The sequence below is a fragment of the Camelus bactrianus genome, chromosome 13, assembly GCF_048773025.1.
Source record: "Camelus bactrianus isolate YW-2024 breed Bactrian camel chromosome 13, ASM4877302v1, whole genome shotgun sequence".
Lineage (NCBI taxonomy): Eukaryota > Metazoa > Chordata > Mammalia > Artiodactyla > Camelidae > Camelus > Camelus bactrianus.
The window spans coordinates 67929214-67954611 of NC_133551.1; the positions used below are offsets into that span (position 1 = coordinate 67929214).

The 25398-nt window shown below is 53.9% G+C and overlaps 1 protein-coding gene across 6 annotated transcripts in view; it reads right to left on the bottom strand.

Moving 5' to 3' along the window:
* Window positions 1-25398, bottom strand: part of ARHGEF10L (Rho guanine nucleotide exchange factor 10 like) — a 150777-nt gene that overhangs the window by 78586 nt on the left and 46793 nt on the right. For 5 of the 6 annotated variants that reach the window (XR_012511433.1, XR_012511432.1, XM_010957461.3 and 2 more), the window contains exons 2-6: window positions 22428-22503; window positions 15713-15895; window positions 14884-14917; window positions 3256-3347; window positions 1525-1608 (exon numbers count right to left, since the gene is read on the bottom strand). Coding sequence is in view for 4 of the 6 variants with exons in the window: in XM_010957461.3 (XP_010955763.1) it covers window positions 1525-1608; window positions 3256-3347; window positions 14884-14917; window positions 15713-15895; window positions 22428-22461 (427 nt within the window). In the remaining 2 variants the exon portion in view is untranslated. Of the gene's footprint in view, window positions 1-1524; window positions 1609-3255; window positions 3348-14883; window positions 14918-15712; window positions 15896-22427; window positions 22504-22734; window positions 22863-25398 lie in introns of those variants that run through there. The other variant, XM_074377305.1, reaches the window with a different exon arrangement.

Genomic DNA, 25398 nt, shown 5'->3' on the forward strand with positions numbered 1-25398 from the left:
GGGCACCTGCTGAGGGTCAGCCTCAATCCTCCCAGAGCCTGAGGATGGGGTTCTCAGGGCAGGGGTCCTGATCCTCAATCTACAGGCTCAGAGCCAACTCCCAGGCCACCCGCTGTTACCCATCTTAGGGTAAACCACAGGGCATGCCATATTCCCACACCCTGGGGACACGACGGTGCCCGGTGAAGACTGGGACCACGTTATTGGTAGTTTGATTTGATTCAGGTGGGAGAACAGCCCAAAGGCGTCAAATAATGGCCAGAGGCCACTCAGATCTCCCGGCTCCAGGACCTTCCTGCAGCCATCTTTTCCCATCTCTCCTGGAATCACATGAGCTACAAGCAGGAGTGGGCTCCAAGCTCATCAGAACTTGCTAAAGGGATTTGTGTATCACTGGCCCACCTGTCCCTGTTCCTGGGACAGGCGTCAGGAGTGTGTCTCTGGGGGTCCGAAGGCCTCACTGTGTTGTCTGTGTGTCTCTCCCGTTGGACTATATGCTGCCCAGGGATGGTTATAGCCACTCCATCGGCCTAGGAGATCCTCAAATGCAGGAGCTGTTTCCCCCACTACATGGGGAACCCCTGAAGGCAGACAGAACAATGTAATAGAAAAAGCAGAGTCAAGCAGTTGTCTCTTCAAATTCTAGCTGTGTGACCTGGGGCTGGTGGCTTAACCTCTCTGATGTGACCATCAACTGGAGCTATAAGCCCTGCCCTACCGGCCTCACAGGGTTGGCTGAAAAGGGGGAGTAAATGTGCTTCATTTGTCATAAAACACCACCCAAGTCCTTTTGGGGGTAGGGGACAGAGCACTGGACTTGGAGTCAGAGTGACCCAGGTTCAAATCCCAGCCCCACCTCTTCGGTTTCCTTGTGTGAAAATAAGAAAGTAATACCCTAAGTCAAAGTTTGGAAGCAGATTACATGAGACAAAACATGAAGAGAAGAACATGAAGATCATGTTCAAGTAAAGAGGGCTCTTACTGTGAATGTATATTAAACAGCCCCCTCCCTGGGGAGCCCTCCCTCCAACAAAGTGGGTATATGGGGCCTGCAGGTCCAGCAAGACTGGCCCTCCTCCTCCCTGTGTCCCCACTGTGGCCACAATCTCCCTGCCTTCCCAGCCCACCGTGGGCCTTTCCCCCCAGCAGGGTCCAGGCTTTCCCAGGCTTTCTCCGTTTCACCATTCAGCTTTCACAAGCTGTCAGCCCCACAGCCCTGGAAAGCCCGGGCTAGTAACCCATTTTCAGGAGGAATGGAGGCTTGGAGAGGTGAATGACTTGCCTGGGGACCACAGCCCAGGATCCCTCTGCTCCCGAAGCTCTAACGCTTCCCCAGCTCTAGCCTGGCCCCGCCCTCAGCCAGCTCCCAACTCTCCCGGGATCACCCGGTGGTTTTAAAGCCAGAAGGAGGGGCCCCAGACTGGGTGGGGCCAGAGAGGAAGTGGAAGAAGAAGACCCTCCCCAGGCCCCGCCCTCCCACCCCACCAGTCCCGGGAGAAGTGGGCCGCGCGGAAGAGGTTTTACCGGGTTGATGGGCGTCCAGGTTCTCGCAGGGGACGTCGTCGTAAATCACATCTTCTTCCAGGGCGGGGAAAGTAAACCGGTCGACTGGGAGAGAAGGGAGAGGAAAAGAGCACAAACGAGGCTGTGGCAGCCCCAGCAGGAGGCGGCTGCCAGACTGACAGCAGGACCGCACCAGCTGGCAGCTCCTCCGCCTGCATCCCCGCGGTTCAGCTGGGCCAGCATCCTGCAGCCCAGCCCCTAGGGAGCCCCTGCCTGCCACTGCTCTCCGAGGGCAGACCCGGCTTTCACTGCCTCTTCCCGCCCCCCAGCCCCTCCAAGGCGCCCTCTTAGTGACTGCAGCACACCCCACCCCCCTCCCTGCCACCCGCAGGCCTGCCCATCTGGCTGGTGGCACCTGCGGGGACATGAAGCAGACCCAGCACCTGTGCCCTGGGGCCTAGAAGCCTCTTCAGTCACTCAGGCCCCCAGGACTACTCTGAAGGGAGCCACCTCCCACCCAGTGGAGGGAGGGCAATGCAGCCCTGGTGAGTAGAAGAAACGGTACAGAGTGGGGGGAATGGATTAGAGAGTGGGGTTAAGGAGAGCCCCCAAAACTCAGCCAGCGGGGTCCTGATTGGTGGAAAATTCAGCAAATGAGCCCATCAACCCCTAACATTTTGCTGGGGAGCCACGAGCAGGGCAGAGAGCACACCCTGCCCACGTTAGCAGCCCCCGAGGTAGAAGATGTAACGAGGTCTCCCCACCACCACATGCTCTGAAATTGTGTGCCCAGTCTCTGCCCTCTTTGTGGGCGGGGGCCCCTGCTGAGCTAGGGTTTGGAAAACCAGTCCCCACCCCTGATGGAAGGCTGTCCTTGCCCCTCAGGCCCTCAGTGAAGATGGGACCAGTTGGACTCGGCAGACCCCACTGTCCTAACTGCAGGGCTTCCTGTGGCCCCAGGACCCCCGAGCCCTGTCGGAGCCACACACCCCCACCCAACTTCCCACATGGCTCTCAGACCTGCCCACCTCTCTCCAGCGCTGGCCATCAGCCTCCTTCTTGTGGACAGCCTCCAGCCCACCCACAGAGTCACCCCCATCCCACACTGAGGGGACTGAGGGGACTGAGGGGACTGAAAAGCAAACATGGCCACATGGCTCTCTCGTGGCCTCTCATGATTCCCTGTCACCTTTGAGATATCACGGTCTCTGAGGCCCCACCTCACCCCGCTCACCCCTCAGACCCACCCCCCACCACACTGAGGCTCAATGCCTCCCAGGCGCCAGGCATCCCCTTGTCCTCGGGCCCTGGCACAGGCCGCCCCCTGTCCCCTGCTCCTTCGCTGTGCCTTCGGGATTCATGGGTTCTCCCAATTCCCACCTCCCCATCCCAGTACCAGCCCTCTGCAAGGTGACTGCCCACCTATGTGTCTGCTTCGGCTCCCAGAGGGACCTTGTCTTGGTCACCAGGGTGCACCCACTGCCCAGATCACCCTGGCCTGCTGCAGGAGCTTCAGAAGGATTTGGGGACCAGATGAACAGCTGAATGTGCGATCCACCCCCACCCCTGGACCTGGGCTCTCATCAGGCAGCAGAGGAGGCAACGCTCAAGTGTGGGCAGTGGCCGGTCACCTAAGAGCTGCCACCCATCAAGGACAACCCCTCAGCTCGTGTGAGCCCACTTGGCTCTCTTGGCCTGGAAAAGGGGAGGCGATCCTGACACTGGCCTCCTAGGGTTGGGGGGGGAACTTACTGCGACGGGAGCTCTTCCGCTTCCAGCCGGAGCGCCGGACCCCAGAGAAAGCTGCGTCCACTGCCTCCCCATTGCTCACCACAGCTGGCCCCCTGTGGGCCGAGAAACAGGGCCAGTGAGCCCAGAGGACAGACAACTGTTCCTTGAAGCCTCAGGCAGCCCTCACCAGATGACAGGGCCAGTCACCCCCAAGGCTGTGAGTCAGAAGGGCTGGGGTGGCCACGGCTGGGTTGCCTTGAACAAGCCCCTTTCCCTCTCAGTCTCCTCACCTTTAGAAGGAATTGTAAGGCCCACCTGCTGCTTTACAAAAACATAAAGGTCATACGTATTCACAGTCTTGAGTGATAAGGATCAAGTGTTCTCTAAGCAAGAGTAACCTGTCCTTCATCCTCCAGGGCTGACTCAGTGGGAATCTCCATGTCCCCATTCTCCACACACGAAATGGAGGCCAGGGCTGGGGGGCCCTGCCTCTGAGACACAAGGACCTGGAAGCTCACAAGATCATGCACAAAAGGCTGAGCTTAGTCCCCACAAATGCTTGAGGACAGGCTGCACTCAGAAACGAGCTTCCTGGGAGCAGAGGAGCAAAGGGAAAGCAGTGGAAACAGAGCAGACACCACCTTCACTGAGTGATCAAGTGAGCGTCCCCAGTGATGTTCTGCAGATATCATGTCCCCTGAGAAAGGTGCCTCACCTTGGTGGGATTCTTAACCCAAACCCATGACTCTGGGCTAATCACGAGAAAAACACCAAACAAACCCAGATTAGGGGAGGGGAAGGCATTCTATAAAATACCTACCCATTACTCCTTAACACTCTCCAGATCATGAAAAAAATGGGAAAAACGAGAGACTGACAGACCGGAGCAGACAAAATGACAACTGAGTGCCACATGGGCCCTGGATCGGATCCCAGGACAGAATAGGGACATAAGTAGAAAAACTGGTGAAATCCAGGTAAAGGCAGGAGTTCAGAGAATGGGGATGTACTAACACTAGTTTCTCCATTTTGACAAAAGTCCTGTGGTCGTGTGAGACGTTAACAGTGGGGAAAACAGGGTGGTGAGGGGGTATACGGAACTCTATGTGCTACCTTTACAATCTAAAACTAGCCTAAGGTCAAAGTTTCTGTTTGGGTTTTTTTTAAGCCCATGCTCAAAAAAAAAAAAAAAGCCACATCTGCCAATCCAGAGAGTAGAGGACTTCAACTGTCCAAGGCAGCGGCTACTGTTGCCAAGAATTGACTTGAACTTGCCAGCACCCGAGCCCTTAGTGGGACGGGGTAGGGGAGGAGGAGGGGGAGGAGCCAGAGGGAGAAGGAGGGGGAGCGACGAGGGGGCGAGGAGGGAGGAGAGGCAGGTGTGGAACACCTCCGGTGAGCGAGCTCTTGGCCTCACCTTCCCAGTAACACATCCTTGCTCCGCAGGTGGCAGACAGAGGAACCTGCCCAAGATCACAGGGCCCATGAGTGGCAGAGCCAGATTGTGAAACCAGCTTACTGGGCCTGCAAGCTGGGCTCTTCTGACTGTGTTTCAGGTGACAGAGCACGGACGACTGTAACAACGGAAATGGCCATGCTATCGGGTGAGCCCACGTGTGGCTACTGAGCACTTGGAGGGTGGCTAGTGGAACTTGTGTGACTAGAAACTTAATTCTTCATTTTATTTCATTTTAGGTAATGTAACTGAGCCACTGCCCAGGTAGGGCCCTGGCTTCCCGGGCAGGGCCATGGGGGTCACGCAGCAGAGCGAAGTCCCCTTCAAGCCCACCCCCACTGCCCCCTGGCTGAGGCAAGGCAGAGAGAGCCGGAGCCCCAGGGGAGGGAAGAGGCCAGTGCCTGTGGGTGCACAGGTCTTCCCAGGCTTGGCTGGAAACCACCACCCCCCTGCCCTGCACTGGGCTGATGTCTACTCTGAGCCCGGTGCTATGCTGAATGCTTGAGGAAAGTGTGTGTCTTATTATGACCATTTTACAGATGAGGAAAGTGAGGTCCAGAACAGGCAAGTGCCTTGCCCCAAATCACCTGGCCAGCAAGCAGCAGAGCTGCAATTTGCCTACAAAGCCTGGCTCTTGACGCCAGCTCTGCCGCCCCCAGACTGCAGCAGGCGCTCCCCAGGCAGACGAGACGGGGAAGACCCCCCGACCCCAGGCAACGGAGGAAGAGGGCATAGCAAGAAATAAGCTGGGGGTGCCTCCTCCCTCCCCGGCCCTTCTGGCTGCCTGCCGAGGCCACTGACCCATCCTGCGCCCACCTAGGGGCAGCCTCTCCCAGCTGCTGCTTGCCTGGAAAGTCTGATTCTCCCTGTGAGCAAACACGCCTTCTGGGGCCTCCCCAAAGGTTTCAGATAATAAAAGAGCCATAAATAGCAGTAAGAGGCCAATTATCTCACCCTTATCTGAGCTTCCCGCACTTCCAATGCCTCTCAGCTTACACAGGTGAGAAAGGCCAGCCACTGAGATGGCACCAGTCTTACAAGGTGGAGCCACTGCCGTCTGCACACAAAGGAAAGAGCCCCTGGGGAGGACCAGAGAGCAAAGAACTGGGTGGAAAAGAGGGGGCAGAAATGACAGAAGGGCTCTCCCAGGCCCCCGACGACAGTGTACACCTGTTGGACTTAGGTCAAGTCCACTGGGAGGCCGCCACAGAGCTAAAAGCAACTTCTGCGCCCACCTCCTCTCTCTCCAGGGACGAGAGGGGAGTGGGTGCCCTGTGACAGCAAGGACCAGCTCAGCTCTTCCCTGATCTCTCATTCCGTCAACCCTGGCACACAGTGGACACTCAGTGATGATGGATGCCCCTCCCCGGTCTATTTTAAAGACAAGAAGCCCCACTCCAGACAACGGCAGTGCCCCCATCCTTGCTGCTGCTGGGCCCAGCTGCTCAGCAGATTCCACAAGGTCCCTTCCCAGAGGGTACACAGCGTGCACAGTCAGGGAGAGGACCCCTCAAATCAGAACGGTCTGAGGATCCCAGGCTGGCTGTGCACACACACATGCACTGGGCATTCCTGGCGCCTTTTCCAGGACAAGGTATGAAAAATATGAAAGAGCAAAGAATTCCACCTTTGGGAATTGAAACAACCAGAGTAACACGAGCCTTATAAGGCCTTGAGTAAAACCCAATCTGCAGCACACAGAGGGGGCTGTGACAGCAGAGCCCGCCCAGGACAGCCTGACTCAGAGAGTCACCCGCCTCCAGGAACCCCCCACCAGCACCACTTCCCCTGTCCCCAAATCTAAGAGATCCAGAAGAAGGGCAAAAACATCAAGCCCAGTTTAAGCCTGCTGCCAGATTTCTTTTCAGCCCTGGCCACTTTCTAGTTCGTACGGCACATTAAAGCCAGAAGGACCCTGAAGAGCATCTGGTCGGAGGACCCAAAGCAGCAGGCGCTGCAGTTACCTGGGAAGCTCCTCAGAGACACAGGCCCAGGGCTGCTGCGCCAGCTACTCTGGACTCTGCCCCGTGGGTTGGGAGGAGACCAGATACCGGTGTTTTGAGAGCTCCTTGCTGGCTCTGATGTGCAGCCAGAGTTGAGAACCGGGGATCACGAGCTTAAGGTGGGAAGAGACAGACACTCCAGAGCCAACAGACCTGGGATAAGACTGCAGCTCTGCCACTTGGCTGCAGACACAGTGGTTTAACGTCCTCTAGCTGCTGTGGAACAGGGTGAATAATTGCTTCTACTTCCTGCTGTGAGGATTAATTGAGATAATACAGGGAGCGCACTTGGCGCTTCTCTACGCCTCAGTTTCCACATCTGTGAAATGGGCAACAATTCCTCCCTCTTAGGGTTCTGGGAAGGAGTAAACAAAGAAGGCTGGTAAAATACTTAGCACACGAGGGTCTGGCACACAAAAAATCCCCCTGGTGCCCTGCTCCCCTCCACCCTCCGCCCCCTCCACCCCTCCTCCAGTTACAGGGTCGCTATGTGCATTCACCTCTTCCCGCTGCAGCCCGGCCACCCCTCACATACAGAAGGGTTCTGGGCCCCGGCCTGTTTGTCCTGTGCCATCCCCCACGTGGTCACAAGTCCAACTACTGAATGAGGGGAGTGCTGAGGAGCCCCCAGGGAAGTCTGAGGAGCCCCTGAGGGGCCCCTGACCAGGTCTCTCTATCACCGTCCTCAGGAGGAGTGAGCATCAAGCCCCCAGGGGAAGATCTGAACACGTGAGCTGGCCCCACAGCTGCAGATGCTGACCCAGACCCCGCCTTGGCCTTGGCCTTCGGCTCCTTGGTGCACACGCCTTGCTCCCTGAGATCTTAAGGGTCCCAGGTTTGTCGGTCAAACCCTGGACGGGCACTGTACCCCCAGCAATAAGACTGATGGGGTGTTGCTGAATATAGGTTCCCATGGGAAAATGCCCATCACATGTAATTAAGTCAAAAGGTGACCCGTGAAACAGCATGTGAATAAAACCACAGTTCTATAAAAAAGTATATATATAACATATGTATACTTGTATATCTGCAAAGCAAAGAAGTTAGACAGGAACATACAATGGGAAAATTAAAGGCGGCTTTTAGCCTATCATTTCCTGTACTTTCCAAATTTTCTACAATAAACATGCATGACTATTTACAAAAAAAAAAAAAAAAAGGAAAACACATCCCCAGAATCACTGGGCAATGGATTGGCCAGCATGGGGTCCCGCCTTACACAGACACACACCCTTTGGGGACAGTGAGCAGCTCGCTGACAGAGCATCCGGTCCTCCCATCTCATTTAGTCTCCGCTTTACAGAGATGAAAGGGCAGGTTAGGCAGATCAGACAAGGAACGGGTCTTGGGTCATGAAGTTGATGTGGAGGGCGGGTGGATGGGATCCAAATCAGATCTAAGTGGGAGGCAGGAGGGCAGAGGTCAGAACACTGGGTCTGGAAGCCGGCTGGGTTCAACCTTGGCTCTGCCTCATCTCGGCTCTGTGAACTAAGGCTGACAATGTGGCCTCTCTGTGCCTATAAAATGAGGATTATGGTGGCACCCACCTGAGAGTGTCATGAGGATTAATGAGACGCGGTGGGTGAGGCCCTTAGAACAGGGCCTGGAGAATAATAAGTGCAGAATACGTGCAGGCCATTATTATCTGGCTACAGAGCCCATACACACACCCAGGCACAAAATGTCAGCCCCCGAGGGCAGGGACTGTCCCCCTCGGATCACCGCAGTACCTGGCACTCAGCAAAGATGTGCAGGACAGAAGGATGAAGGACAGAGATGCAGGGCAGGGGGACTCCCAGCCAGTCAGCAGAACGCTGGCCTGGGTGGGCCGGGGGCTGACGAGAAAGCACAAACAGAGCCCCTACCTTCCAGCTTTGAGCCCAGGCACCCCCACCTGCCAGCCCAGCCCCCGCAGACCAGCGACTGCACCTCTCTGGGTCTGTACAACAGGCCCCATAATAATTCCCTCCTTCCAGGGCTGCTGTGTCAGTCTCCCACTGCCGCTGGGACAAATTACCCCAAACTTCAAACAACACAAACGTATTATCTCAGAGCTGCAGAGGTCAGAAGTCCAAACTGGGTATCACTAGGACGAAAGCAAGGTGTTGGCAGGGCTGAGCTCTGTTTGGGGGCTCCTGGGGAGAATCTGTTTCCTTGTCTTGTTCCAGCTTCTGGAAGCAGCCTTGGCTTGTGGCCCCTCCTCCATCTTCAAAACCAGCCGCAGCATCTTTCAATCCCTGACTCTGGCTCACCCAGCCTCCCTCTTACAAGACCCTTGTGATTCCACTGAGCTCACCCAAATAATCCAGGATAACCTCCCCGTCTCAAGACCCTTACCTTAATCGCATCTGCAAAGTCCCTTTGTGGTATAAGGTAACACGTTCACAGGTTCTGGGGATTAGGACACAGAAATCTTTGAGGGGGGGTCTTTAATCTGCCCACCACAGTTGTGCAAATCAAAATGAGATGTGTGTGGAAAGGGCTACATAAACTGCAAAGTCCATGCAGTTTAAAGAACTATTAGTAACCTTCTTTGTGCCAGGCACTGGGATGAAAGATGTGTAAGGCAGCGTCCTGTCACTGCGGGGATCCAGGGACAGACTTCACACCCTCCCGAAAGGGGACTCGGTGTGGTGAATGTGAACCAGGGAATCTTTTACAGGCCAGGGACAGTGTGGCCTTCATCCTGGGTACTCAAAGGGCCTGTGATCCCAAGGCCATGGCTCCGAGGTGGTAACCCCCTGTAACCAGGGATGGAAAAAAGGAAAGCCAAAAACAAAAATACAGCTTTTCCAATGTCGGGACTGGCAAGGGGCCAGAAGGAGGTCTTTAATGGTAAAAAGGGGCCTGGTCCCCCTGACCCTTCCATGAGGGACTCCACTGAGGGAAGCCGGCCTCTCCCAGGCCCAAGGCCCATGCAGACCCTGCAGGTCAGGACACAGAAGGATATGAATGTTCTGGATTTGAGGAAACAGCAGGTTAGGGACAAGCTTGGGATGCCAGACAATTCCAGACTGAGTCTGCAACCTTGCAGGACGGCTCCATTTCTTCCCGGGGTCAGAGGATACTCTAGTCTTGCCGAGCTGCCCCTCCCAAGAGGCTCCGTGCTCCCCACACCTCACGCCTTAGAAGCCACAGGCCATGGCCAGGCTGCAGGCAGGCCTTTCCCTTCTGTTCAAATGCGGCTTCCCCGAGCCTGACCTGATCCTCTCTCTCCCTGAAGTGTCCAGGGAGGATGGGTCTCCTTGGCCCTTCCAGGAATCCAGCTGCCCACCTGCTTTCCTCTCGGTCCAGGCCCAGGCAAGAGATGCTGGCCAGTGGGCAACACAGTCCATCTTGTGTGGAGAAGCCCAGAAAGGGGCAGGACAGGTACCTCCGGAGATCCACAGAGAGTCCCTGAAGCCGGGCCAGGAGCCAAAGGCCTGACCCAAAAGGAAATGCCAAGGCCGCAGGGGGCCCGTGGGGATGGGCAGAAAAACAAACAAGTCCAGAGGGCCCGGTGCCCTCGGAGGCGAGAGGTACGGCCTGAGTCCGGGAAAACACAGGGAGCCGGCAACCTACACGTTCTTGTTTCCCAGCGAGCACAGGGCGCACAGGGTAGCCGTGAGTGCACAGGCTTCAAGGTCCGCCAGAAAGGACAACCCTGACAGCTCCAACCGATGGATGGCTGCAGAGTCAAATGGGTCGAGCTCCAGCCCTGCCATTTACCAGCTCTGCAAAATCTCGGGCAAACTACTTCCACTCTTTCAGCCTCAGTTTCTCATCTACAAAATGGGCAGCATCAGTAGCCCCACCTCTTAGGGCTGCGTGGTACAGAGGAGACAAGATCATGTGCAGGAAGCACTAGCACCGCGTGTGGCTCAGGAAATGGCAGCCGGCCCCATCGGCATCACCGAATCAGCCACTCAACCCCCCACTGGCCTCTGTCCTGGCCCCTGTCGGCTGCCCGAATCAGATCCCGGGTTCAGAGATTCCATTTCTATATTGTGTGTTTTCTCATCATTTTCATGGTGACACTGAAAGTCGCCTTTCAGACACCACTCGTCCTTCTGTCCATCAAGACCCATCGTTTGTTCAACGGGAAGACTTCAGCACTCACCCTGTGCCTGCTGAGTCGTGAGAACACAGCAGGGAACAAAATACCCCCCCTCCCTCACCAAAAAAAATCCCTGCCCCCATGGAGCCATCCTGCAGGTGGGGAGACACACTTCCACACCGCTCTACCATCACGAGACCTCTGTCCGGGGAGGGGGGGAGGGGGCTGCTTTCACTCTGCCCCATTTCAAGGGAAGGGGCCTCCCCCAGAATCACACACAGGCAGTGCCGAGGCCACTCTGCTTGGCTCCCCAGGTGGGGTCTGTGGAACATTCCAGAGACAGCTTGGAAACTATTCTCCCAAGAGCTGAGAGGCAAAGTTAGATCTCATAGCAGGCAAAGCTCTTACCCCAGTAAACATTCACAGAAGGGGATCATTCAAATGGAGCAGGCCACATGCCCCAGCGTGAGCAAAAGTCTGAGGTCCTGAGCTTGGACCCAGAGTCCCCAGAGCATTCCTGGAGGGCAGCATAACGGCCAAACACTCGGCCTCCGGTCGGGGAGGCCCTGCTTCTAGTCTGGTGAATGAATGTGTACTACCTATATGGAACCCTGGCCACCTACCCTCCCTGAGCCTTGACTTCCCCACCTGTGTCCTGGGTAATGACAGTGTCTTCCTCCTAATGATGGGAGACCTAAATGGGACTGGGCATTTAGCTTGGTGCCTGGTATGCAGTACACACAGTCGTTATTATTACTATTATTATTATTATTACTATTATTATTATTACTACTACTACTACTACTACTATTATTATTATTATTATTATTATTATCTGTTGTTGTTGTTGTTGTTACCTGATAATATGTCCTGTTGAGGAAAGAGAAAGCGGCAGCAGCTGGCTGAGCACCTGGAGGTTCTCTCGCCCAGCAGCAGGACGGACGAGATCTCACTCCTTGGGTTCGTTCAGCAGGGGGGCCTGACCCGAAATCACCCCATGGGCCTCGGCACAACACAGCAATGCCAGCAACTCTGTTTACCCCACAGCAGCCTGGCCGCCTCCTCTGGGCAACCCCACCTACACAGGCCTCAAAGCCAGAGATGGACCCAGTGCCCCCATCAAGGTCACCTGGGACACACATCAGCCTCAGTGTCCTCATAGCCACCGGCCGGGCCCCAGTACAGATGCAGAGAGGTGGGGCAGCTGGTCAGAGAAAGCTGGATCCAATCCAGAACTGCCTGACTACCCAGGTACAGAGCCCAACCAGCTCCCTCTCCCACCAAATCTAAACCAGAATGACAACAGCAAATACACTTGGAATGGCCAGCGTGTGCCAGCCAGACTCAGCACCAGGTAAATGCTAACTTATGTGCAGCTCGCAGATCCCTGCAAGGAAGCAGATTTATTAGCTCTACTTTACTGATTAAGAAAGTGAGGCTCAGAACAGGCAGCAACCTGCCCGATGACACACAGCTAGTACATAACAGGCAAGACCTGAAACCAGCTCTCTGTGACTCAGAGCCCGAGCTCCTGGGCCCTCAAAGACCCGGTCTCCAGCCCTCACTTTACCCAAGACGCTCCTGCCTGGGCCGCTCACCAGCTGGGAAGTGGGGACAAGGACTGGCCCTGCCTCTTTCCCTCCCCCAGCTGGAGACGAGAGCCCTGATGAGAGTGAGGTCACTTGGAGGCTGCAGCTCTGCCCGAGTCTGGGCAATGATTCCAACTGTGCCTCAGGGGCCTCAAGTCAGGCAGCTCCTGTCTCTCTGGAGGCCAGGTAGACAGCCAGGCAAAGCCCAAGGCCACTTCAAGCCTGCAGGGGACAGCGGAGGAAATGCAGTGAGAAGAGGTGAAATGTCCTCCACTTGGAGATTTGTTTTTTCAAAAGCAACATGTGCTTAGTGACTACCTTCGGGAAGTTAAAAAAAAGAAAAAGAAAGAAAGAAAGAAAATCAAGAAGGAAAGGAGAGGGAAAGTGATCTGGACTGATTCTTCTCCCACAGGACTCCAGAGTGGAAATTCACCAACTGGAGAAGGAGCTGGAACTTAAGTAAACGGAGAGCTGGAGGGGAGAGAACAAAGCTGGGAGTAATGCGGAGACGCTGGACAAGGAGTCAGGAGGCCGCCAGCATCTCAGTTTCTCCATCTGTAACATTAAGGGGCTGGAATGGAGGTCTCTTGGGACCCCTGCTATGCTCATGTTCTGCAACGGGCCCACGTCACAGCAACGCCCCTCTAAGCGAACTCAGAAGCTGATGCTTATTTGCACCTGTTGGCGGTGAGACGCGGGCCTGGCAGCCAGGCCCCGCCTAGGAGTCAGAGGCGCTGGGCCCGCCATCTTCAGCCCCACCACAGTGGAAACCAAACCGACCGGGTGGTGGGAGCAGAAGCAAACATGATGTGGGTGTTTAGTGCTTCCCTCGACCAGCCTCACTTACTCCTCATAACGGTTAGAGGTAGATATTATTTCCCTCTTACAGATGAGGAAACTGGGGCTCGGGGAGCTTCACAAGCAGCTCAGATCCACACTGGCCCACACTGAGCTATCCAGACAGGGTCCAGCACCAGCTCGGGGCCACTGTGACAAAGCCTCAGTGTGGCACCAGCCAGACACACGATCTGGCTACAGTCACCAGGTCCCCAGGATACACAGAGAGAAGGCAGGCAGAGACGGCACAGGCTCCTGCACCCCTCACCCTGAGGTCAGGGAATGAGGTTCTCCAGGAGGGTGGCCCAAGAGATCCGAGAGCCAGACTCCTGGTAGGGGTGCACTTGCTCGATGCCCACCCACATTGTTTCCCACGCCTGACCCTGCTCAGTGGCTTCCCGGTGTGGACAGCACTCCCCTCTCTCCATCAGTGAATTTATGCTCATTTGCTCAGCCAAGGCCCACCCTACAGGGACGTAATCCCTGGGAGATCACAACCATCTTGGGACTCCCCAGCCCAGGTGCAGAACCGCTGATTCATTTCAGGTCCCTAATCAGGTGGAGAGCCTGGCCCGAACTGCTGGCCTTAATTATGGAGGCAGGCCCAGCAGAAGCCCTCCTGGGGCCCACCCTCTCCAGCAGGCAGGTAAGTACCAATCAGGACTCCTGATTTGAGTCCAGAACGGCCTTGGCTCCAGGGACCCAGGGCCACCATCTGCATCTCTCAGACCTCCAGCTGCCTGAGAATTCGCCACCGGATGCAGCTCACTCCAGGAAAGCCAAGGGAGGCTCACACACCCCTCCCCCGACCTGTGCAGGCAGGATTTTAATTCAGGACCCAGGCACCCAGGCCATAAGTCCCAGAGCCTAGACCCACCATTAAGGCTTCCCTTAGGAGAGGACTCCCTAAACACCCAGGTCCCCAAAGCCAGGCAGTGAGCTGCAATGAGCAAAGCTCTGAAAGGCGTCAGCTGTCATGGTCCCCAACCCCCAAATGCGTCATCCCATTTGCCGGAGACCCCAGAGGGAACAGATCTAAAGGTAACTGCCTTGGTTAGATGTCTGCTAGGTCTTACCCAAGAGTTCTTCAGTTGTCTAGGCAGGAAGCAGTGGCCCATCTTACAGATGAGAAAGCCAAAGCCTAGAAGACTGGGACTTACACGAGGACCCACGGCCAGGGCCCAGCCCAGAGTCCAACGCAGGCAGTCACCCCAACATTCAGACTTTCAGCCATTCGGCTGCCCTGCCTCAGACAGGCTCCCAGTGGAGTAGGGCAGAGTCCCCAACAACAGTCACAGAAGGGGAAAAGGAATGGTACTGGCAAAACAAACGGCGATGGCACTGCGTGGTGGAACCCCAGAGAGCTGTTTAATTCCCAGCCACAACCCCATGGAGTGGGGACTTTATTGTTTCCATTTTGCATATGAACAGACTGACTTTGGAGAGTTTATGTGACTCCTTCAAGCCGCACAGCTGGCAAGGGACAGAGCCAGGATCTGGAGCCAGGCCTGCTTTCTATTTCATAGGCTTGTGGGAAAAATAAAGGGAAAATCAACACGTTTCAGGGACTGACCTCTTCCTTCTGGCCCAGGGATCCTGAAATGTGTTCCTCCTCAGCCAAAGACCTGTCCTGAGCCCTCCTGGCCGCAGCACTACCCTTTCCCACACCTCCTGCCCAGTCTCTCCTCTTTTTCCAGCCGCCAAAGCAAAGGAATGAGGCTCACTTACTGCGTCTGGGGCGGTGCGGCCGCTGGATCTGGGTCTGCGGGAGAAGAGCAGAGGCAGCGCCTGTCAGGCCAGCGGCTGGCCTGAAGGACTCAGCCTGTCCCCACCCCCTTTCCCAGCCTCCCTGGGGGAACCAGAGACAGGGCCTGGCCAGCCTGGTGCCTGCTGCGTTCCTGCCTCCTTCTCCCCTATCATTAAACTCCCTTACCTGTCCTACCTGCCCTGCCCCCGCCCCCACCCCCCACGGCCCACATCCCAGCTCCGACAAGAACCAGTTGGCCAGCTTGCTCTAGGCCTGTCCCCCCACCCCCAGCTCTTCAAGGAGCCCCTTGTCCCCAGCCCTACAGGAAGTTCCTGCTAGTCCAGTCCCCAATCCCTCCCAATGACAGAATCAAAGAGCCCAGAAGCTGTGATTTAACACCGGCCTTATCAGGGCCCTCCTGCCCCCAGGGCAGACTGAAGGGGGAGCCTCTGAGAAGCTGCTGCTCTGGCTAGTGTGATTCCCTGGGAGAAGCTGCAGGGGGAGGGGGAGCTTCAGAGACACAAGCCCTGAGCAGCCACTGTCGCTGAAGCACAAGTGAGGGCCAGCCACGCCAATTTATGACATGCCAAAGTGCACCAGATGCTGCAGGAATGCTAGGAATCTCCAGTTCCCAAGGGGAGCAAAGGAATGCGGCTTCTTCTCAATGGCCTCTCTTCCCATCCTGCTTTCTGGGGACAGCAGAGGAGCCATGAGACATCACTGGGAGCCCAGAGCCTCCACGCAGCCCTAAGCTCCCTAGAGGCCCGGAGGCCCGGAAATGGGAAAACTCAGGCTCCCAGAACACCTTACCAGTGGCTGGGGCGGAGTCCAAGTGGATCAGTGGGGTGTCTGCCTCCTCTGGAGGAGCGCCTGGGACACCCAGGCCAGCACTGGTGTCCTCGTCATCGTCACTGTCGTCAAACTCAAAGGTCTCTCCGGGGTCATCCTCCGCCTCGGGGGAGGGGCTTGGGCCTCCAGGAAGCAGCCGATCTCCTGGAAGGGAGGAGGAGTTAGCCGGCAGCAGGGTCTCAGAGTTTGGTCAAGAGAGGTGGCTGGGAAGTGGGCAGCAGCTAAGCTTCTGAGTGAGGGCGCGAGGGCAGGTCCCAAAGACAAGATTAAACCCACACCCAGGCCAGGAGGCCCTCCTGGGCCCCCTGTGTGCCCAGGGAGTAGGTTGCGGCTCTTAGCAGGTAGGCAGTAGACGGAGGGCAGGGAGCAATCTTCCAAGTGAGCATGTCTGCATCTGCACTTGAATGTAAGAGTGTTCCGTCTTCTTGTTTTCTATTTTCCTATTTTATAAGCATGGGATTTTCTTTTAACGCATCTGCACACGTGCATGTGGGGCACACACCTTCGTGTGTATTTCCACGTGTTCATTTCTGTCTGTACATTACGGGCTCGGTCTGTATGCTGTGCTTTATCTGGTATAGGGGCCCCACACTCCCAGCATGGAGGTCTGCCCACCCTCCCTCACTGCTCCCCTCTCCTGGGAGATCCCCTTCATGGCCAGATCTGCCTTGACCTCCCTCAAGCCTCGACTGGAGCAGAGGCCCCCTGCCCGCATCTCTTCTCTGTCTTAGCCTCTGGTTTTCTTCATCTGTTCCTGCACAATGTGTAACAGCCTGGGGTATGTGGATAAGGAATGTCACCTGCCATATCAGTAAACAAAGGATGTTGCAGCCATCAGGTCATCAGCCACTGCAGCCCCGCCCCATCCCCCCACCCCTGCAACATGCACCCTGAGGGGACTCAGGATGGGAAAGAACAGGCTACTGGCCCCAGATAGCTGAGGTGCGTATCAAAGGAATGATTTCAATGAGTCCAGACTCTTGTATCTTCCCATACACAGAAAAGCACCAAACTCATTAACTTGAGGTGTCCGTTTTCTTTAATTACCAGTAATCTTTTGATGTTCTGACTACGTGGATTTTGTTGCAAAAACTCCTTTATATCCCGGCTCCTCTCTGACCTCTTCAGAGCGGTCCCTCAGAGCTATCTGAGAGGGTGTCTCCTGGACTTAAGTCCTCAGTAAGTCTGTTAGATAAAACAGAATTCTCAATTTTCAGGTTGTGCCTTTTTTTTTTTCCAGTTGACATGTAGAACTCAGAAACTTTCATTAAACAAGTGAAGAAATGGATTCTCTATGCTAAAAGGCGTAACAGGCCCTCCGCTTCCAACCCATTTCACCAAGCTGCAGTCCCCCAGCCTCCTTCCCTAGGAGGCTTCTTTCCTAGAATCTGAGCCACCTCAAGTGTTCATTAAGCCCAACTTCCTACCTCACGCAAACCCGCTCCAAAACCCAAGGACAGTGTGGCCTGGTTTTCAGTCTGCAAAGCTGACCACACCTCCCTGGGCTGCCCTGAGCAATCATGTCACAGCTCACATCATACAATTTATAGCATGAGCTTTGGGCCCAGCTGGTCCTGTCTGAACTTTGGGTTTTTCCTCTGTAATCTGGAGAATAAAACAGCACCTTACTCATAAGGCTGGTAAGCACATGACCCGAGATGTGGGTCAGGGTTTCTCAGCCTCAGCACTTCTGACACTGGGGCTGCGCGGTCTCTGTGGTGAGGGCACTACAGGATGTGTACCCACGATGTACCCTCCAGCTATGACAACCAAAAATGTCTGCAGACATTGCCAGATGTCCCCTGGGGGACAAAACTGCCCCTGGTTGAGAACTGCTGGGGTAGATGGAGCACTTGGCATAGTGCCTGGTGTCTGTGTTACACAATGACATCTGCTGTTGTAATCACTGTCCCCTCCCAGCCCCAGATCCTCAAAGACAGGACTGTCTAGTCCACGTCTGTGGGCCCAGCCCCAGCAGGCGTACACAGATGGATAAGTAAATAAGTGGGTGGGGAGGTGGATGGAGCACAGAGACAGCTGGACAGACCCACAGCTGGACAGATGGACATACCTGATTCTAGGAGTCTCTCTGATTAGAAAGATCCCATCCCTCCCCCACAGTGACCCGGGGCTTCCAGAGCAGAACATTTTAGCTGCAAATGTATCTAATTCAAGAAGCCCCTTCCTCAGCTGCTTGACTGCAGCAGAACCCAGAGCTTGCCATCCGTCCCCGATTCCTCTGGCGGGTGACAACCAGATCAAGGCCACTGAGGTAGGGGTCCAGCCCCTCTTCCTGGGAGCTTCGGGGCCCCCACAGGCCAACATCGGCAGGGGTGGACTCCTCTGGGCAGTGATGTGGGCTGCGGTACAAGCTCCTTCCCCAGACGAGGATAAACAGACTCTGGCTAAGATGCACCCAACGTGGCTCCTTGTTTAAGCCTCACGACCACTCTCATTTTGTACGAGGCCACAGAGGTTTTGAGAGGTGAAGTGATGCACCCACAGCCAATAAGTGGGGAGCTGGATTTGAACCCAGATTGGCCTTAGTTCCCATTCTATACTCTCCACTAAGCCCTACTGCCTCCTGGAAGTCACTTGAGCCCCTGAACTCTTGGGCCTGGATGGGGACACTTGGCTTCGTGATGATGAATTAACAAAGGAAATCCAGGAGTTGAGTCAGAAGCCAAATCAGCAGTTTTCAAATCACAGTTCTCATGAAATCAATTACAGGGTTCCCAGGCAGCATTTTGTTTTGTTTATGAATTGTTTACTTGAAATATTTTTAATGTTTAATTATAATAGTAATAAAATCACATTTGGTATTACTTTTGATATTGTTTTCAACAATTCTGGTTTGGATCTGTAGAGCTTTATCTATACAGAATCAAACATGCATGTGTGTAGAATCTTCAACTGTTCTCCCCTCGCTGACTCAGCTCCAGTCACACCAGTCTCCTTGCAGGACTGTGAATGTGCCAGCTCTGCTCCTGCCTCAGGACCTTTGCATGTTCAGTTCAAGTCTCCGCCCTGTTCTCACCTCCTTCAGGTCTTTATCATATGTCATCTCCCAGCGAGGCTGCCACGGCCACAACTGCCCACAGTGACACCCTGAGGCTCCCTATCTGCCTTGCCTGCTTTATTTTCCCCTGTGGCCCTTATCAGCACGTGACACGTTGTATGTTTTATTTATTTTACTGGCTGTCTCCTCTACTAGAACATAAGCTCCCTGAGGGCGGGCATTCTTGTCTGATTCACTCACGATCGTATCCCCAGCATATGGTACTGTGCCCAGCATATGGTAGGCACACAATAAGTGTTGAACACACACACGTGTTGTTGGGACTATGGGTTACAGTTTTAAAACTTTAAAAAATTCTTAAGTAAGGGACAAAGTCTGTGCCCACTATTTCTAGGCTACCAGATACAGACCTATCCTGGCCAAGGGGGCTTTAGTGCCCATGGTCCTGCCCACTTGAATCTGCGCAGCAGACAGTAAGGGAGGGTTCCCTTTGCCCATGGCCAGTATCAACAGAGTCACTACCGTGCCACAGTCAGACCACCTGGGTTCAGACTCCCAGTTTTCCCACTGACTGGCTGTGTGAGTGTCAAGTTAAATTCAGCCCTCCAAGCTGCCATTTCCTGATCTGCAGAATGAGGACAATAATAGTAACTACCTCACAAGGTTGTTGGGAGGATGGAGTGAATTAACACACATGAAAGCACCCAGTGCGAGGTCTGTGCTCACTAAATGTCAGCTCTCCTTACAATGATGACTCTACTCATGGTCACTGTCATTGTATCATCATTATCTCCATCCTTATTACTATTATTATTGCCTTGAGTCACAGCCCAGCCCCTGACCCTGGGTGAGATGGAGAGGCCTTCCCTCTTCACAGGCCAGGCCCAGCCCCAGGCGACCCAGCCCCTCAGGCTGTGTCCAGGGACTTTGGGTACTTCTGCATCGCCTCTCTTTAAGAGTTCAAACAGCCTCAGTTAGCCCATCCATCAACACAGTCCTGCCTGCATCCAAGGAATTGTTCCCAGCAACCCCTGGGCCAGGAGGTCCAAGCAGAAGACATTGTTCCTTAATGGTAAGGAGCTCACTTTGGAGTAAGGCAGGCAGATACAACAAGAGGAAAACATAAAACCCAAGAGACTGAGCTGGTGCTGAAAGACAGGATGGGGCTTATGCTCGCTGGGGCCTCGCCATGGCTTTGGGCACAAGGCTGCCCCCACACAGAGCTTTCAAGGGCGAGCACCAGTCTGACAGGCTCAGGTTGGGGGAGGTATTCCAGGCTGAGGCCACAGCAGGAGCAGAGTACAAACAAGGAGCAGCGGGGTGGAAGGGAAGACATGAGCAAGGATGACGGAGTTAAAAGACAGCTAACGAGGCATTTGGGGGAATTTGAATTTATTTGTTAAGATGATGCGAAGCTCTCAAAGGATCAGAAAGTGGCAAAGAGCCCGGTTCAACCAGATGACACTAGCCTGCAATATCAGATACACCTAGAACAATGAATGTTTGTCAAATGTTTGCTGAAGGGAACTGAATTGATTTCGTCATAAAATAACTTTGCTCACAGTTTGCCTGTCTGGCCCCTTGCTGTGTGGGAGAAAGGGTGCAGGGTGCCTATAACAGCATGGGCAGTGCGCTGGGGGCATCCTGGGACCCACAGCCACAGCCGTGACTCAGGAAATGCCCTGATCCCCAAGGCTCCGTTCCCAGGATCCGGTGACCCGGGCAATTAGACAGGGCTCCTTATCAGAAAGAAAACTCGGGAGGCCCATCCCTGGATAATTGAGAGCCGAACTGAGCCGTTCCCACCCATCTAGACAGGTGGCAGCAGGGGAGCTGAGCACACATGCTGTTCCCGGACACGCCTCATCCTCGGGAGAGCCAATCCCAGCGAGTCCAGGAGGCCAGGACCCAGGAGGCCACCCTATGCTATGGAGAAGGTGGGCCCACCATGCTGGCCCCCTACTCGTGGCAGAATAACACAGAGGCTCAGCGGGGAAGAGTCTCCTCCTCGGGCTCAGAGCAGAGTGCATGAAGCCCGTCCCGCCAACACCCAGTGATAACAGCTCCCGCACGTCGAGTGATTGGCTACCACACGCCAGGGCCCTGCTTGTATTTAAACCTTGCAACAACACAGGAGGGCGTGTCATCAGCCCCATGTTTTGTAGGTGATGAAACTGAGCCAGAGAGACACCAAGTCACTCAACTGAGCTCACAGGGGCAGTGGTGGGGCTGGGCTGGAGGAACAGCCCTTGCTCGATACCATTCTGCTAACTGCTGCCCCCAGAAAAGAACAAGAGGACAATAGAGATACGAAACCACGTGTCCCCTTGCCTCCTCGCTACTCTCTCTTCCATAATCGGCATTTCTTCCTGCGGCCTGCCGCCACATTATTGATAACTCTGCTATTGTACAGTTTATCACCATTACTCTACCTGACTGCAGTAAGCAAAGTTAAATGTTAGACGGACTCTCCAGGAGCCCAGGGCTTGGGGAGGTGGGCATTTCTGCATACTGCTGGCAGAGTATAATTTGGCAACGTGCATAAAGAGCCCTGAAATGTTGATGAAATGTAGCAGTCAGCACTCCTAAGACTCTCTTCTATGAGAATAATCAGACTGAGCTATGAGGGTAGTCATTTCAATGCTATGTATGACAGTGAAGAAGTTAGAAATAATCTGATTGTTAACATTAATGAGAGGGCTGCACAAATCTTGGTGAATCCAAAAGATGGCAAACTGTGCAGCCACTAAAACAAAAATGTTTTCAAATAATATTTGGTGACATAGGGGAATGTTTCACGATATCTTGTTAAATATAAAAAGTAGAACCCATAACTAAACTAATAGTAGCTTAATAGTAGTCAGCTTTGGGGAGCAGAATTATGGCTTACTCTTAATTTCTTATATATATTTGTATTTTTCAATTTTTCTATGAGCATATATTGCTTTCATGATCAAGGTAAAGACAACCAATAAATGTTATTTTAAAAGGAAAAAAAAGAAAGAACAAGAGGACGAGAAGCTGGGCCCAGTGAGAGAAGCGGCCTTGTGTCCAGCTCCTCCAGGGCAGGGCCTCGATTCTACCTTCACCGTTAGGGTGGCCAGATAAAAATACAGGACATCAAATTGAATTTCAGATAAAAGACAAGACTTTTTTTTAGCATAAGTATGGGGGAGGGTTGGCTTCTGGCTTTTGGGTTTTTTGGTTGTTGTTTTTTGTTTTGTTTTTTATTCTTTGCTAACTCTGGCAACCCCATCACTGCCAGATGACCTGACCTTGGCACCTTAGCAGGTGGTGATGGGCAGCCCAGCCCCTTCCCCTTGGACCCAGCTCCCTATTCTCAATTCATAAGCTTTACCCTCAAGCCCACCTCAGTCCCCAGAGTGGCTCTGCTCATCTCCTAGGGAGACACCTGCAGAATCAACGCTTGCCTGGAGCCTGTGCTGTAAGGAGGAAATTATTATTTCCCTGTTGTAGACGAGGACCCTGAGTTGGGGGAGGAAGGGTGAGGTCACTTGCCCAAGGGCACACAGCTCACCACCAGCAGGGCCGGATTCACACCCAGGGTCCGCCTGCTCCAAAGCCAGTGGCCCTCTGCCAGCCCCCATGTTCGCGGCCTGTTCAGTGGCGAGCTGAGCAGGAACCCGGGTACCATACCTATGGCAGCCTGTGGAGGACGGGAGGAAGCCATCGACAAGGTGCAGCTCAGACCCGCACCGTCCCAGCTGCTCGCCTGTGGAAAGAAGGCCGGAAGTCTAATTAGATGGTGTTCAAGGCCGAAGTTTCCAGCCACAGAGAGGGGTCACTGGCTTGCGACCTGCCCACCAGCTCTCACACAACTTTGGGAGCACAGGACAGTTCCAGAAAGGGCCCAGCCCCCACCCTCATAAATCATTAACCCAGAGAAAAACCAGCAGCTGCAGAACTATAACCCATCTCCCCTGAAGGCCCTGCTGCCACGGACCTTCCTCTGCCCAATGCCAAGGATCCTCAGGAGCCTGGTGGGTCCAGCGAGAATTACAGGTGGGTCCCCTCAGTCTCACAGGTGAAGCTCCAGCCTCAGGGGCCAGGATCAGGATCAGCCCCCGGGTTCCAGAGGCTGGATCACACGTGGCCAGGACATTTCCTCCTCCTGGTTGCCCAGCAACCACAGGTGCCCTCAGGTCCAGCCCCTCTCACTGCCCCCGCCCCCACAGCCCCACTGAAGGCCAATCACTCCTTGTCTCTCCCTGTGCTGCCCACACAAGGTTGGCCGCTGGGAAGGGGCCACCGGGCCATGGCACGTGGGTGTGAGGGAGGAACAGAGCAGCAGAGAGGCAGATGGCTCGAGATGGGGGCAGAAGACCAAATGCTCAGAGCAGCCTCTCCTGGCCTCGCAGTGGAGGCTCCCGCAACCAAGAGGCCAGTGCCTCCACTGGGCTTCCTGGGCCCTGGGACCAACCTTGCCAGATGTCCCCTGCCAAGCAGTGAGGGAAAGGGTTCTCCCTACTCCCTATTCACACCCCAATTCTGAGCGAGAGGTGGTCCTGCTAGATTTCCCTGGGAAGGAGAGAAAGCACAGAGACCTCCTTTCTAATCAGCCCCTACCACAAACTGGCTGCGCACCTGTTTTCCTTTTCAATTCTAAAGCCTTTATTTTTATTAGCTGGCTTCCTCAATAAAAACAGAATGCATGTAAGTGGCAGTTAATTAATAACAGCAAACATCCATGCAGTGCCTCCTGTATCTCAGACACTATTCTAAGTACTTTACAAACATGAACATCTATTAATCCAAATTATAAGAAAGTGAGGCCCAGAGTGGTTAAGTAAATGGCCTGAGATCACACAGCTAGCAAGCGGCAAAGCCAGGGTATGAACTCAGGCCATGGGCCCCAGTGTGTGCTCATTAAGTAACCACTGTGCTCTGCTGTCTCTCAAATTCCAAACAATACACAGGGTGTACAACAAAAAGTAAGTCTCCCAAATACCCCAAGAGTGACCACCATTACTGGTTTCTTATCAGTCTTTCCAGAACTATGCCATGTATGTCCCGGCTTGTATACCTGTATATCCACCTTGTTCTATACAGGAGGAAGCACCCTCCACCCACTGTGCTGTAACCACCTTTTTTTGCTTAAGAATCTCCATGGTCTGCAGGGTGGGAATAGCTCAGTGGTAGAGTGCATGGTTCAATCCCCAGTACGTCCATCAAAAACAAACAATCTCTGTGATAATTTCAGAACAGTACTTAGAAATTAATCTCACTTTTTAATGGCTGCATAATATTCTGGGGAGTAGGATATACCGTAACTGACATCATCCCTATCAGCACACTGAGGTTGTTTCCGGGCTTTGGTGTTATAAACCATCCTCCATTCACAGGGCCTTGAGCAAATGGATGCGTGAACCTGTGAGGTACATTCCTAGACAAGGATCTGCTGGGTAATTGAGAGAATTACATTTTTCACTTTCACTGAATGCAAAACTGCTCTCCACTAAGTGTGTGTCTGTGCCTTTTAGCCTCACACCGAAAACTCTCAGCAAAGGGTTGAGGAAAGCAAACTAAAATGTCTGCAAATCCCTTTGCAAGCTGAAAAATCAAACAGCAGCTGCACAGCAGTTCCTCTGCAGGTCCGTCCTCCCTGTGGGCTCACTCAGAAACACTTCAGAAGGAGCAAGGAGACTTATACCCATTTTGCAGGAAGAAAAAGGGAGGCATCGAGCCCAGGCTTCTGTGCAACCTGCTCATTAAACACAATTTTCTGATCATGCAGAAACCCAGCATCCTTCCCTTTAGGCCAGAAAGTCCAATGTCCTCCAGTTTTTCCTCATCTTCAGGGATAATTCCTGCCCTCACCTCCAAGCCCAAAGCTTTCCCCAGAAAGGAAGAGAGATACGAATACTTAAGGAGTCAGAAGCTTTATTTGCATTATTATTATTATTATTACTATTATTATTAATTAGTAAATGAGGAAACCAAGGCTTAGAGAAGTAACGATTTGCCCAAGGTCACAGAGGCAAGGGAATAAGTTGACAACACCAGGGTTCAACCTGGGAGCATTGACCTCAAACCCTAGTCTCACTCCTTTAATCACACGGCCTCCCTGGACTTCAGGGCTGGAATCTGGGAGGCATCTGCTGCAGACTAATCTGGGGTAGTGAGGTCCCCAGGCAAGGACACAGGTCAGCAAGTCCCATGCACACCCACAGGCCTGTGGCCACTGTTTTGTACACATACGCCCCACGTCTCAGAAGGATATGAGCGAGGGAGTAGGGATGGCTCAGAGCAGCCCAATGCCCCTGCTAGAGAGCCTAATGGCACAACAGTGAGGAAAGAGTTCAGGGCTACCTGATACCACCTAGGTCCCACCACTCAGTAGCTATAATACCTTGGATGAGTTACTGAACCCCCATCTCTGGGCCTCAGTTTACTCATCTGCAAAATGGGGGTTTAAAAGTATCCACCTCACAGAGTTTTTTGTTGGTTGGTTTGTTTGTTTTTAACTAAGAGTTAATACAAGTAAAGCTCTTGAAAGGGTCCCTGGGACACACTAGTCTACAGCTGTCAACACCCAGGGCACAGGCTCTGATGACTGTTAGAGCAGGCAGATAACAAGATATGAGCAGAGAATGGGAGATCCAGGCCA